The following is a 12,874-nucleotide window of genomic DNA, read 5'->3' as shown; positions in this document are numbered from 1 at the left end:
GTTTTAGGTCCTTTGGGGTTTCCAGTCATAGAAAGCAGAGATGAAAGGGTGAGGACAGGTGTAGGTCTCTGACATCTCTGCCCTGAGAAAACCATCCATCAAGTCCTCTATTAAGCACTAAATTACCCAACTTGTTCCATTGATATAGGGTAGGAAGGAAAAATAAAGCAGCTTTGTGGTTTGGGGGCAGGTAGATATTCAGAAGAAATAATTTCCATTCACTTTAATCCTCCCTAATGTGTCTGGAGAAGCCACTCATACCCCTCAGTTTCCCAATCTGAAAATGGGAGACATGAGAAAAAAGAAGGCAAGAGGATGGCAAGGGAATTGGGGATGGCTGGGAAAGTATGAAAGAGAAGACCAATGGAAGGGAGGAACCTCACCTCCAAAGGCAGGTAGGTATGTTTTTGTTCCTGGCCAACCTGCAGGCATGGCAGGTGGGGGTACTTAAGTTGTAGGTTGTACTTCTGCTTGAAATACTGGGCCACAGTGCACTCTACAGTCTGCCCACTCTCCAACTGCAAGGGAAACCTATGGGGGAGGAAGCAGGTTAGTAAGCCCCCCCCACCCCCAATCACATCCCTATTCCCTCTATCTTTAGAAATACTAAATTCTCTCCCTTTCTCTGACTACTGCTACCTACTCAAATGGAAAGGGAAGGGGCTGAGGGGAGAAGTGGAGGAGAAAAGAGCCAGGCAGTGTTGGAGCCTTATGAGAAGACACACAAGCCAGGCATAGCACTGATCTTCTAAGATAGAGCGATAGGAATTCAGCACACCTAAGTTCCTCCAAAAGAGATAGGCTAATGATGTTGGAATGAGGTCCAAATTCCTTGCTCCTGCTGTTCCAATCCCCCCTACAATCCCCCCCCCCATCCCCCAGTGATCAGGAAACTTCCAGAGTTTTAGGATAAACCCCATCAAGTCAGGAAGCAGGAAGATATCTGTGATGAGGGAAGGAGGACTGTTTCTGTCCATGTGTGCATGGCAGGTGGAAAGGCCATGGGAATACAAGCTTACACAACCATCCCAGGACAGACAGATGGTCCAAATCCCAGGGCCCATATCTATGAAAAGGACTATCAGGTTTCTGGGCCCTCTACCACTTCCCTCATGCCCCCTTCCTAGCAGCTGGATAATCACTCGGCATCCGCTCCTGGATGTGAGCCAGTAGCCCTGCCCACTTACGTCTGATGGCTGGCAGGCCGGCGGGTGACGTTACACACTCGGTATTTCCTCTTCATCTGCCCACAGTGGGTCACCTCTACCTTCAGGCCTGAGATGGAGAGAGGGAAGATAGAGAAAAAGGAGAAATTTTAAGGGAGGATTCCCACCAAAAATAGGCTCAGTCACCACCATTTGCTAAATCTACCCAACATCACAAAGGCCAACTTTTACACCCAGACACATTGTTCTCCCTTGGTGGAACCCCTTGTATCCTCAAATTCATCAGCAGCAACACTCACCTTTGATCTCCTTGGTGAATCGAACTCTCTGGGAGTCAGTGAGTGGTTTGGGCTGCTCATCGATGTTCCTTATGTCAAGGACTTCACACATGAACTCAATTACTGGCTGTGCTTTATAGAAAGCTGTGGCTGAAACTGCAGGGATAGGGCAGGAGACAGCTCAGAGGAAAACGGAGGTCTGACTGGAGGGGGACGCAACTATTTCAAGGGGAGAAACTCATATGTCTTAGAATTCCAGTATTTAATGCTTAAATTCAGCACTCCCCTGTCTGGAATCTAGAGTTAATCTAAGAGGTCCCAGAAGCGATGCACCATGACACCAACCATTATCATGTTGACCTTCACTTTATATATCCAACAAAATATGCATCATTATTTAGTATAATCAATAGGCAAACATACTTTCTACAGATTGAATAAATATTATGTCTTACACCTCTGTGTACTATTACTTTCCAAATATGCAGATGCTGCTGTGATGAACTATATACAACCTGATCAAAAGTAGTTTGTCATTCTGAATTTTCTTCATCAGGAGAAAGGGGAGATGGACTGTGTTGAAATTACAGCGGTAAACTTAAAAGGGTTTGGAACCACGGATTTAGTTTAATTCCCTGACTTTAAATATAAAGTAGACTTCTGGCTCCTCCAAAACAAAGTACAGAACAAGGTGGAAGGGTGGAAAGACACCATGACTGACCATAGGGCTGGGCAGGGCCAAGAACTGGGTATATTCCCCTCACCCCCACCTCTGTTACTCACCATCAATATTCAACATCATTTTCCACATAGCTGGCCGAACAGACTGGTGGAAGCCAAACCAGACCTCACGCCCACCCCCCAGAGGGTGGTAGTAGCCCTCAGGGGGAGAAAAGAAGGAACGGCCAACAGGGGTGTACCTAGGAGGAATGAGTAGAGACCTGGTCCCTCAAGCATACCACCCTCAATTCCACATTCCCACTCAATAAGAAAAAATCATATTCCAAGAGCCTAGACACCCAGGTTCTAATCCAAATTCCACTTCCTGCTTTGCTCTGAGAATAAAGTATCTGTCCCTGGCTAGGTTTCCCTCTCCTTTTCCAGGAAGGGTGGCTGCAGAAAGTATCAATGAGATAAAACAGGGGGAAGAACTTAGAACCTTATAGAAGGGAGAGATGATGGAGATATAATGTCTCATTTGTATTCACTCTCCTATGTCTGGAGAATAAGAATGAAGCCCTGGAAGTTAGACAGAGGGCTAATAAAGGTAGGTCTCCTTCTTATTCAAGGTCCTTACTACTTGTTGCCACAACATCTAAAATACCCTTACCACCCAACCTGGACATCTTCCGTATCCCAATATGAACTTCTTCACAAACTGAGCAGTGGTCATCTGCTCAGGGTCCCAGGGGGTCCCTTCACTTAAATACCTCATAGATGCCAGGTGCCTCATGGCCACATCCAGTGCCTGCACAGACTCTAAGGGGACAGGAATCTGGCCACTGACCAGGGCCTCGTGAAGCATACGCCAACTGACAATGGCCATCCATTTGATAGAAACCTTGAAGATCCGATCCTTCCCTTCACCAGGGATTGTCACCTCGAAATCCACCTTTGGGAGGAAATAAGGTAGAGGAAAGGAACAGAGCTAGCTAGCACTTATATCCCTGCCCAACACACCCCTCCTAGGCTGTAACATCTATGAGAATAGAAGTTGGTTGTGTTTTACCTAACTTTCTATCTCTTCAGAATCCAAGATAGTATTATGCATATAGTCAGAACATGACAACTATGCCCTCCTGCTCTCAGATACCCGATTCATCTTGAAAAACAATTCCTTCAACTTGCAGGTGTCTATAAACAGGCCATCCTATTCAACACTGTCTTTAGGCCCAGCTTGGCCAACCAATGGAGACTGGGGTAGGAATAGGAAGTTGCCAAACCCTCTCCAACAGGAAGTTCTTTAGATCTAATCTTAGTCCAGTCCACTGGGAACCAAGAGCCCTCTTATTTCAGGCAATGTCTTTAGGCTGAATCAAGTCAGAAAGAAGACAAAAGCTTTATGCTTAGACCTAAGGCAATGCCGTGGGCTGGACATCCTCCCTCCCTATCATCATGCTCTGGAAACACATCAGTCTCATACAATCCTTGGGCCCTCACCCTTTCATTGCCAATAGGCAAGGCAGTAACTGTGTAGATGTTCTTCTTTCCATCATAGACAGGTTTCCGGTCACCAAAAATCTGTGGTTTGAAATGCTGGACCATATATTCCACCACCTCTCTGTAGGGGAGGAAAAGAAAGAGGCTCATAGAGTCCTTAGTTCCAAAAGGTTTCAAGAAATCACCTAAGTCTTCCTCTTACTCTCTAGTACTTAAAGGGAAAATTCACCCCAGGGTCACAAATGCACTTAATAATAATATTCCATGATGACAGAGTGCTTCACAATTTACAGAGCCCTTTACCCCTTAACATCCTTATGAGAAACAATTACTATCTAGTGATTTTTATCCCCATTCTATAGATGAAGAAACTGAGGTTCAGGGGTTAAGTGACTTTCTCAGGATCACACAGCTAGTGTCAGAGCTGGCTCTCAAATTCAGGTCTTCTTATTCCAAAAACCATGGATTCTCTGTCTTTTTAGACCACGTAGCCACTCCAACTTTTTCCCTCACTCTCAATTCTGAGGGGTTCCCTCAACTGAAAAAGTACATGGATTATGAATATATCCATTAGTGTTGAGGATCCCACCCCACAACTCCTTCTAGAGATCAGAATTTAGTCTAGCTAGAAGAAAGAACACCATTTGTAATCTCAAGAGGGTTATAAATTAAAGAAGACAACATCCATTCCCTTCATCCAGCCGCTGCTCCTTTATTGTCTATGCTTTCTCATCTCATTCCTTAGAATATTCCCATTGGTCAGAAGCAAGGGAGAAGAAGAGATAGGGACAAAAGGCACATTCTAATCACAATGTGATAGGGAGGTGGAGAAGAAAAAAGTTAAGGAGAAGAAATATGGACTTCAAGGTCTTTCCTTAGGAAGAGGAGAGACAAGGAGTTCCAAGAGAGAAAGCAGAGGGGGTGCCAAGTCAAAAAAAAGAGAACATGGGGTTCCAAGTTAAAAAGAAAGTAACAGGGAGTTCTGAGTAGGAGAGGAGAGAGACAAAGACTTACAAGTTGGAGAGGGGAGGGACAACGGTTTCTGAATCAGGGAGGGGAGTGACAGAGTTCTGAGTTGGAGAAAAGAGGATCAGAGAGCCCCGAGTCAGGGAGGAGAGACTGGAGGGGGGAGGTTCCAAGTGAAAAAAGGGAGTTCTCATAAGCTAAGGGTTGGGGTTTGGAGGGGCTGCAATACTTGCCTTACCTGTTGACTCTGCGGGGACACTTGTCCGGTTTGATGTCCACCTCATAGTGGTAGACGTCGATCTTGGGGATGTCTACCTCGAAATAGTTGGCCAAAAGCTTGATGGGCTTGCCTACGGTGCCTATCCCAGGCCGTCTCGGGGCCTGAAACACCTGCTGCAGGGGGGGCAGGTAGGTGCCTGCAGCTATAGAGGAACAAAACAAAGGAGCTCAGGCAGAGAAGCCACCATCATCCTGTCAACTCAATTCAGTTCAATTCATCAAACATTAAGGACTAGATCTGGGAAAAGAAATCCCTCTGAGCTGGGGGATCAGGATGTGTTAGGAAAGGCTTCCTGAAAGTTTATATTCAAATTGGGCTTTGAAGAAAGGGGGTCTCCCCTAGCAACCATTTATCCTGGGGGAAACCTGGCCCAGTTGGTACAGAGGAGGTAACAGTTATTACTATGGCTGGGTCTCTTCTAACTAAGCCTCCACCAGCTGGAGGCCCAGGCTTCTCCAGATAGACTAGGTTTTCCTCAATTGCCCATCTGAAGAGTTTTACATTTCTGACCACTGAGGAAAGATCTTCCTACTATACAGCATGTCAATGTAAATCCAAAGACTTTATCTCCTACTGTACCCACAGACCCAGTCTAACTCTCAACCTGACTGTAAAGCCTCAAAGGACTAGCATTCTGTACCAAAAGTGTCCCACAGGAAAGCTGGCCAGAGGAGCCCCTGGGACCCAGGGGAATCTGGGAGGTGGGAGGGAAAGATATTCTCTGTAAGATGCTTTAACCCATCTCCCAGCTAGATGTCTAATTTTCCCTACTTCAATCAGGGCCCAAAGTCTGGCTTCAGCCTCCCCTTCCCCCCAGCTCTCCATAGCAAAAGCTCTAAGTCTTCTCTTCTTTCCTTCCCCTCCCTTTCTCCCTCCCTCCCTCCCTCCAGAATCGATTCCTGCAGACAGACAGAAGGGGCCCTGGGGGCGGGGCCAGGTTTGGCCTCCCCAATCCCCCTGGGTTTCTAAGGTTAGCTCTTTGGTCTGCCTTTCTTTCTCCCTTCCACAGAATAGCCACCCCCCCCCCATCCCCATTCTCCAGCTGGGGGGAAGGGGGTCACTGTCAGGCTCTGAGCCTGCTTTGTCTTTCTTCTGTTATTGTTTAATCTCACTGGGGTCCCAGGGCTTGGGGGAGGGTGGGGTAATAAAACCAGCCCAGATCAGACACAGGGAGACAGACAAGACACCTCCCCCCCAGCTCAGCTTTCACTGTCTGGACAGCAGGGCCCCTCCCCCTGGCCCCAACACCAAAACCCCACTGTCCTATCCTTTCTTAGGGAGAGGGGGGAGGTCAGGGAGAGTTCAGAGTAAAAAAGGGATGGGGGGCCCACAGCTCCCACATTCTCACTGTCCCCTAGTCTCAGAATTGTGGGGGTCTGAGACCAAGGGGGAGATCCTCTCTTTCCTCCTCCAACATCCCCAGGATACAGAACACACCTGCTAGCCAAGCCCTCTCCCATCAGTTCCTCAACTCCATCTCATTCTTGAAACTAGGAAGGCCCCTAGTGCTAGGCCCCTACTTCCCCCAATCCCCTTAATCCCCAAGGCTCCCTGGGGGCTGTCAGAGCCCTGCTTCCAGGCCAGTTTCCAGGTGACTAAAGCGCCACCTCCCTGGCTCCTCAGCCAGGAGAAAGGTTTGCTCACTTTCCCTCCTGCCTTGGGTCCCCCACCCCTAGCTTCTCCTGCCAAGCCTAGGCCAGGCCAGACACACATGCAGACGTGCACTAGATAGCAAATGCTGGACACTCAGCTGCAGAAGTGACAGCCACACAGAAGCAGACATGGTGCCTGACACACAGGAGACAATCAATACATGTTTGTTGACTATATGAATGAACAATGATGGAGGGCCATATAAACCCAGATCCACAGAGCACTGGAGATTCAGACATGGAGCTGGAGGGGGCCTCAGAGAACATCTGGCCCAACCCCTTTCATTTGATGGATGAAGAAACCCCAGCTCGGAAAGGAGAAGGGCCTTGCCCAAGGTTACACAACCGCAAAGCTGGTACTCAAACCCTGGTTTCCTGATCTGCTCTCTCCACTACTACGCCAAGCTAGACAGATACAAACACACACACACACACACACACACACACACACACACACACACACACACACACACACACCCCAGCAGCACAGGGAAACTGCAGACAAAAATCTACAAGGAAGGCCCTGGTCCTCCAGCTACCTGGAGGTTTCAGAATCGACTGGTTTTTCCAATAGCTAAAATGGGACAGTGGCCCTCTCCTATTCCAGCCCACTCTCTAAGGAATGGACAGCAGGGCCCTTCTCCCCAGTCCCAACACCAAAAACTACACTCCCATCCCTTCTGGAGGGTGGGGGCTCTTCAGTAAGAATTCAGAGTACAGGAGGGATGGTAGAGGCACCCCAGCTCCCACCTTCAAACTATGCCCTCCTTATTTCAGAGACCAAAAGGGAGCTATCCTCCTTCCCCCTCCACTATCCACAATGCTAACACACCTGCTCACAAAGCCCTCTCCCATCAAGGGACCTCTTTCCCATCACTCACAACAAGATCTAAAATAGGGATTACAACCTGGGGCCCATGAATCTGTTTTCTAATATTCTGAAAATTGTATTTCAGTAGAATTGGTCTTCTTTAGGATGATACACATTTTCTTTTTTGCATTAAAAACATTTTTCTGAGAAAGACTGCCAGAGGGGTCTGTGGCTCAAAAGATGAAGAATCCCAGCCCCAGAACCTGCTGCTACAAGGATTACTGATGGCTTCCCTTAGAATACAGGCACAAAGACTTCTTCCTCCCTACAGGCTAGCCTCTGAGTTAGGGAGGGGCTGTCCAGGTTGAGAAGGCTCAAGGCATACAGTCCTTGGGGAACAATCCCGATCCCAGGGGTGGCCAGAGCAGCCAGCCTGGTTCCATCTTAGTCTAGGGCAAGACAACCAGAAACCTCTTTCCTCCCCAAAACAAACAAAACAACACCCCCCTCCCTTGCAGTTCAAGTTCCTAGAATCCATCAGAGTAGTATCTGGGAGGAGGGGAGTCACAGCAGCCTGGGAGACAGAGGAGGGGCAAGCAGGCTGACTCCAAGGGGTGCCCTCCACCCCCACCTTCTTCTTTCTCCCTGGGGCCGACAGACGGGACTTTGTGATGCAGATGAGGGACTGGAACCCGGGGTCTCAGAGCTGGGGGAGGGGGAGGGGAAGAGCCAGGCACACAAAGGGGGAGGGGTGTGCAACAGACAGGATCAGGGAGATATAACCCCCAACACCTGTTTTCTGCTCTCAGCGCTCCTCCTGCACCCACATGCTCTTGGATGGGCAAAAGCCTGGCTCAGGAGCTCTTGGGGTAGCCTCCCAGATCTGCTGCCTCTTGGGAAGAGCAATATATTTGAATAGAGGCAGGGGGCTGGACTGAGTGCTTAGAGATTTTGAGAAGAAAGAAAATCAAAGGGGGGCTATGGGTTAGACACGGGCCTCTTGGGAATGACAGTTTGAATAAGATCATACTGAAGCCCAAAGAAGAATCACCTTGCACAAACGGATCTATCAACCCAACAATCATAAAGCAAGGGCCTACTACGAGACACCTCCCCCAAGAGCCATACACCCATAACACAGATAACATGTATGCACACATGTACAGAGACACAGACATGCATGGGCACATGCATAAGCATGCCTGGGCACAGATATAGGTGGAGAGAGACAGCAATGCAGAGGCCTAAGAACCTGAAAGCAGAGATTCTCTCCCTCCTAGACGGGAAAGAAGACCTGGGATAAGGAGACAAAGCAAACCTGTGCCCCAGGGGGCCCCTCAGTTACCAGCTCCTTTCTCCCCAAACAAGAAAATCCTTGCCCTTGAAGGGGTGAGGAGCCAGGAAAGAAGCTCTGGCTCTCCCCAGGCTGGGCATCGAGGTTAAGGAGTTCCCTCATTGGTTGGGATTCTTCAAACAGAAAAATACTTGACAACTTGTCTGGGTTGCTTTTCCAGGGAAAAAAAGTCAGAGGCTCAACCCAGCTTGGATATTCAGTTCATTTCAGCACTGTTCAGAGGAAGAATAGGCATTTGAGACATCTATTCACAGGTCCAGCTACTTCCAAAGGCCACCCACCCCACCCCTCTTCATTAGACAGGTGGAAAAAACACTTTAAACCAAGAGAAAAATGAGTCACTGGCCTTTTGCCCCAGGTCTGCTCTTCTGTTCCATAGAGTACACATTAGGCACCTATTGTGTACATTGTTTAGCCTACAGCAAACCAGTTGGCCTGGAAGACTGACTAAAAGCCATTGTTCACAGGGGGTAAAGGTAGTGGGGCACAGTAAACAGTCCTAGGATTTGAAATCAAGAGACCTGGGGAAAATAATGGTCTTTGCTATTTAATAGTTTTAGCTATGTGACCCTGAACAAGTCACTTAACTACTTTAAGCCTCAACGTCGTCATTTGTAAGATGCTTAGTGTCAAAAAGGGTTCCTTAAATAGAAGCTGTCAGTATTACCACAAAAATGGAAATTGCTTAAATATTGGTAATATAGGCAGCACCTTAGGGATGTTGTAGTTGGGAAAGACCTACATTCAAATTCTATCTCCAGTACTTAATAGCCCTATGATCATGAACAAATCACTTCAGCCTCTCTGAGCCTCAGTTTCCTCATATTTGAAATAGGGTGATGATACTTTAACATGGAGCTCACAGGTTATCATGATTTGAAAATGAGATAATTTGTGCAGAGTATATAATATAAATGCCAGCTATTATAATTATTGTGACAGGCCTAAGAGGGCTAAATAAATGTAACGTGTTATTATATAGGGAAATGAGGCTAGAGGGAGGAAAAGAAGCCCTTTCCCATCACTTCTTCAATAAGCCTGCTGTCCAGCCTGCCAGGTATTTGCTTAAAGCTACCTTGAAAACACAAACACCCAGGGAGTCACCATTTTTAGCCTCCTTACATGGCAGCTGCTGGAGAAACTGTAGGGGATTGTAGGAAGAAATTATTTGTCCTGATCCTCAAGGCTACTGTTTCGAAAGCACTTTGGGGATAGATGCCTATTTGGAGTCCTATGAAACACTAGCTGTGACTGGGGAGGTTGCTTCACCTCTCTCACCACAAATTTCTTCATCTATAAAATGGGGACAATAGTGGCACCTATCTCAACAAGCAGGGTTGTTGTAAAGACTAAATGAGATATATGTAAGGTATTCTGTGAATTTTAAAGCACTACATAAAGGATCACTGTAAAGGCAAAAGACTCCACGGGAAAGAACACTGGAGTTGGAGTTAGGAGAGAACTGGGTTCAAATCAAACCTTCCTGTCACCAGGGTAAGCTACTTCATCTCTTTGCTTTTCCAAGCCTTCCATAAATGTAAACTATTACTGTACCCATTAACTAGCAGTGACACCCTCTTAAGTCTTTTCCTTGACCTAAGCCACCAATTCATGCTCGACCATCTGAGGAAGAAATGTCAGTATTTAATGCCTCTCATGCCCTGGTGGGTAAAGGAGGGCCTGTGGCATCAATTCCCTGATGGCCACTGAGACTGGGAAATAGAGAGAAACATGATAGCCCCCAAACCTCAATGATACCAAGACTCAAGCAATTTTAACTTCTGGATTGACTTGCCTCAGTTTCCCCCAACCTTAATTTCTTCTTAATTGAAAATGGGCTGAGGTGGCTGATTCTTATCAAAGCAACAAAAGCTGACCCACAATGGGGTTAACTTAGTAGCAGCACATCTCATCTCTGGCCCAAAGCCCCATCTTCCCCCAGTTCCCCCAAGTGAGTCTAGTAGGAGGCAGCAGGCAGCAGGGGCCTGGATTGTTTTGTGTCCAGGCCCCTGACAGCTGCTCTGGGTGGGGGAGGGGAGAACGACGGCTGGCTCCTCCATAGACCCTGAGTGAAGGCAGAATTGGGAAAGGGATTTTTTTTTTTTAATGTTCTGAAATCTCGACCCCCAAAGACGTTCCAAAGGAACCAGCCTTTGTGCTTGGATTTAAATTCCTGATTCTCCCCCACATACCGAAAGGGGGTAAAAAAACTCAAAAGCTCACACACCTCCTCAATGGGAAGGAAGGGGGGGTGGGCCTGGCATTCTCCAAACACTCCAACAAACCAAACCCAGGGGAGAAAAATCAGCCCTGATGTGAGAGGCAAACACCCGAGGCCAGACAGGCTTTCTCCTCCGTTCCCAACCTCACACTCTCCCCCCCCCCCTCCATCAATATTCCATCTGGGCCCCTCCCCAAATCAGTGTCAGCAGCCATTAGGGCTCTCCCCCAACCCAATCCATGTCAGTTTCCAGGCCGCTGAACCCTCACGTCTGTCACCACGAGCTGAAATCAACATGAGCTTCTAGGCCTGGAAACCCTCACATTTCTGTCCCTCCCATCCCTCTTATGCAGCAGAGAAAGGCGCTATGTTGGCGACCCCAAACGTAAGACATCCCCAGAATCCGGGAAGGGGGAAACTCCCCCAAATCCCACAGCCTATGGAATCTCAGAGACAGGGTCTCCTCCCCCTGCCGCCCCCGCCCCCACCCCACCGGACCCCAAACCGACTCAACGCAGCCTAGCTCTGCGCATGCTCAGAGCCTCTGGGCCCCCTCCTCACCCATAGCCTCTTCTGTCCACCGCCCCCAAACCTCAGGCCCCTTTCCCTAATTCTACTTTTTTCAACCGCGGGACACAAGAGCCTCCTTCTCTCCCACGATCCAGAGCCTTGATCCCTTAGCCCGCCCTCCATCCAAACCCCGAGCCTCCATCGCGGCCTCCCTTCCCCTCCCCCACCGCAACACAGACACCAGAAGCATCCCCCTCCCCGAAGGTTCATCCCTCCGCTCAGATTGGCCCCCAGTTGTCTGATGTCCTCCCACCCCAGCATCATGAACGCAATCTCCTAAACCCGAGTGATGTCCCCCAAAGCATCTCGATGCCCTCCAATCCCCGGGGTCGGGGGTCCCCAACAACCCTCAGGTACCACCAAAATCCATACTCGTAGCTTTCCCCAAACTGTGCACACAAGGTTTTCCCTGCAACCAAGAGATACCCTCAACTCCAGAACCCCGGGCCTCGACCCCCCCCCCCACCCCCGCCCATGAACACACAAGTCCCAGAACGGCACAGAAGCCCCTTCCCCAGACACTCAAGCCTCTCCCCTCCCCCGCAGGTGCATAGAAATCTCCCCTGCCACCTCCGGGCACACAAGACCCCTTCCTCAAATTGCACACGTACCTCCCATTCACGCAGCCCCCCACGCAGGTGCACAGGCCTTTCTCCCCTACTCACCCCAGCCATGCACACATCCATGTCCAGAAGCCTCCATCCCCTTCTCTAATGGCACAGACCCCCACACACACATACACATATACAGGACCCCCCTCTACCCCATGCATCCAGGCCTCCCCTCAAACAGGCCATTACCTGCTCCCGAGGGTCCCGCTTCCATCCCATATACCCGTGTGTAGGTCAGGCGGCCGGGAGAGAGTCTGGTGCACGGCGTGGGGGGGCCCGGGCCCCCGTCGTTCCCGTGGTTCCCGCTCCCGGGCCGGGCTCCGCTCCCCCCCCACCCCGGCTGTTCCCGCCCGCCACCACCGCCGCCGCCGCCGCCGCCGCCGCCACCGCCACCGCCACCGCCGCCGCTGCTGCAAGCTCTCCCTGCAAGCAGCCGGCCAGACTTCAGTGCGCAGGCGCGCCCGCCCTGGGGCCGAGAGGGTGGACGCGAACAAGTCAAGCCTGGCTCTCCTACAGCAACAAAGGCCAGTGGAGCAGGGAGGAAGCAAAGACTCTCCAAGTGGTCGCGCCCCCTACCGCCTACTCTGCGGCGCTGCACGCTGAGCCCACTGCCTGGCTCTGGGCTCTGGGCTCCAGACTCCAGGCTCCGCAGCGGAGCAGGTGGGATTGCATCTGCACCCCAGGGCTCTCCAACCGAGGGAGGGGCCTTGCCAGACTAGCATGGGGGAGGGGGAGCCTGGAAGTCGCAAGCGTAACTCTGGCCGGGGGCCAGGATTATTCCCGGCTCCGTAGCCCAGAGTCTTTT

General features: G+C 49.8%; 1 protein-coding gene across 1 annotated transcript in view; it reads right to left on the bottom strand.

Annotated features, from left to right (window-relative positions):
- LOC100024209 (protein argonaute-1) overlaps positions 1 to 12,448 on the bottom strand; it is a 34,350-nt gene extending 21,902 nt beyond the window's left edge. The window contains exons 1-8 of the mRNA XM_001364162.4: positions 12,259 to 12,448; positions 4,809 to 4,992; positions 3,605 to 3,725; positions 2,875 to 3,056; positions 2,228 to 2,364; positions 1,466 to 1,600; positions 1,188 to 1,275; positions 384 to 531 (exon numbers count right to left, since the gene is read on the bottom strand). Coding sequence (XP_001364199.1) covers positions 384 to 531; positions 1,188 to 1,275; positions 1,466 to 1,600; positions 2,228 to 2,364; positions 2,875 to 3,056; positions 3,605 to 3,725; positions 4,809 to 4,992; positions 12,259 to 12,283 — 1,020 coding nt within the window. The 5' untranslated portion in view covers positions 12,284 to 12,448. The remainder of the gene's footprint in view (positions 1 to 383; positions 532 to 1,187; positions 1,276 to 1,465; positions 1,601 to 2,227; positions 2,365 to 2,874; positions 3,057 to 3,604; positions 3,726 to 4,808; positions 4,993 to 12,258) is intronic.
- Between the last annotated feature and the right edge of the window lie 426 nt (positions 12,449 to 12,874).

The sequence above is a fragment of the Monodelphis domestica genome, chromosome 4 (assembly GCF_027887165.1).
Source record: "Monodelphis domestica isolate mMonDom1 chromosome 4, mMonDom1.pri, whole genome shotgun sequence".
NCBI classification, from domain to species: domain Eukaryota; kingdom Metazoa; phylum Chordata; class Mammalia; order Didelphimorphia; family Didelphidae; genus Monodelphis; species Monodelphis domestica.
This window is presented reverse-complemented; position numbering and strand designations above follow the sequence as displayed.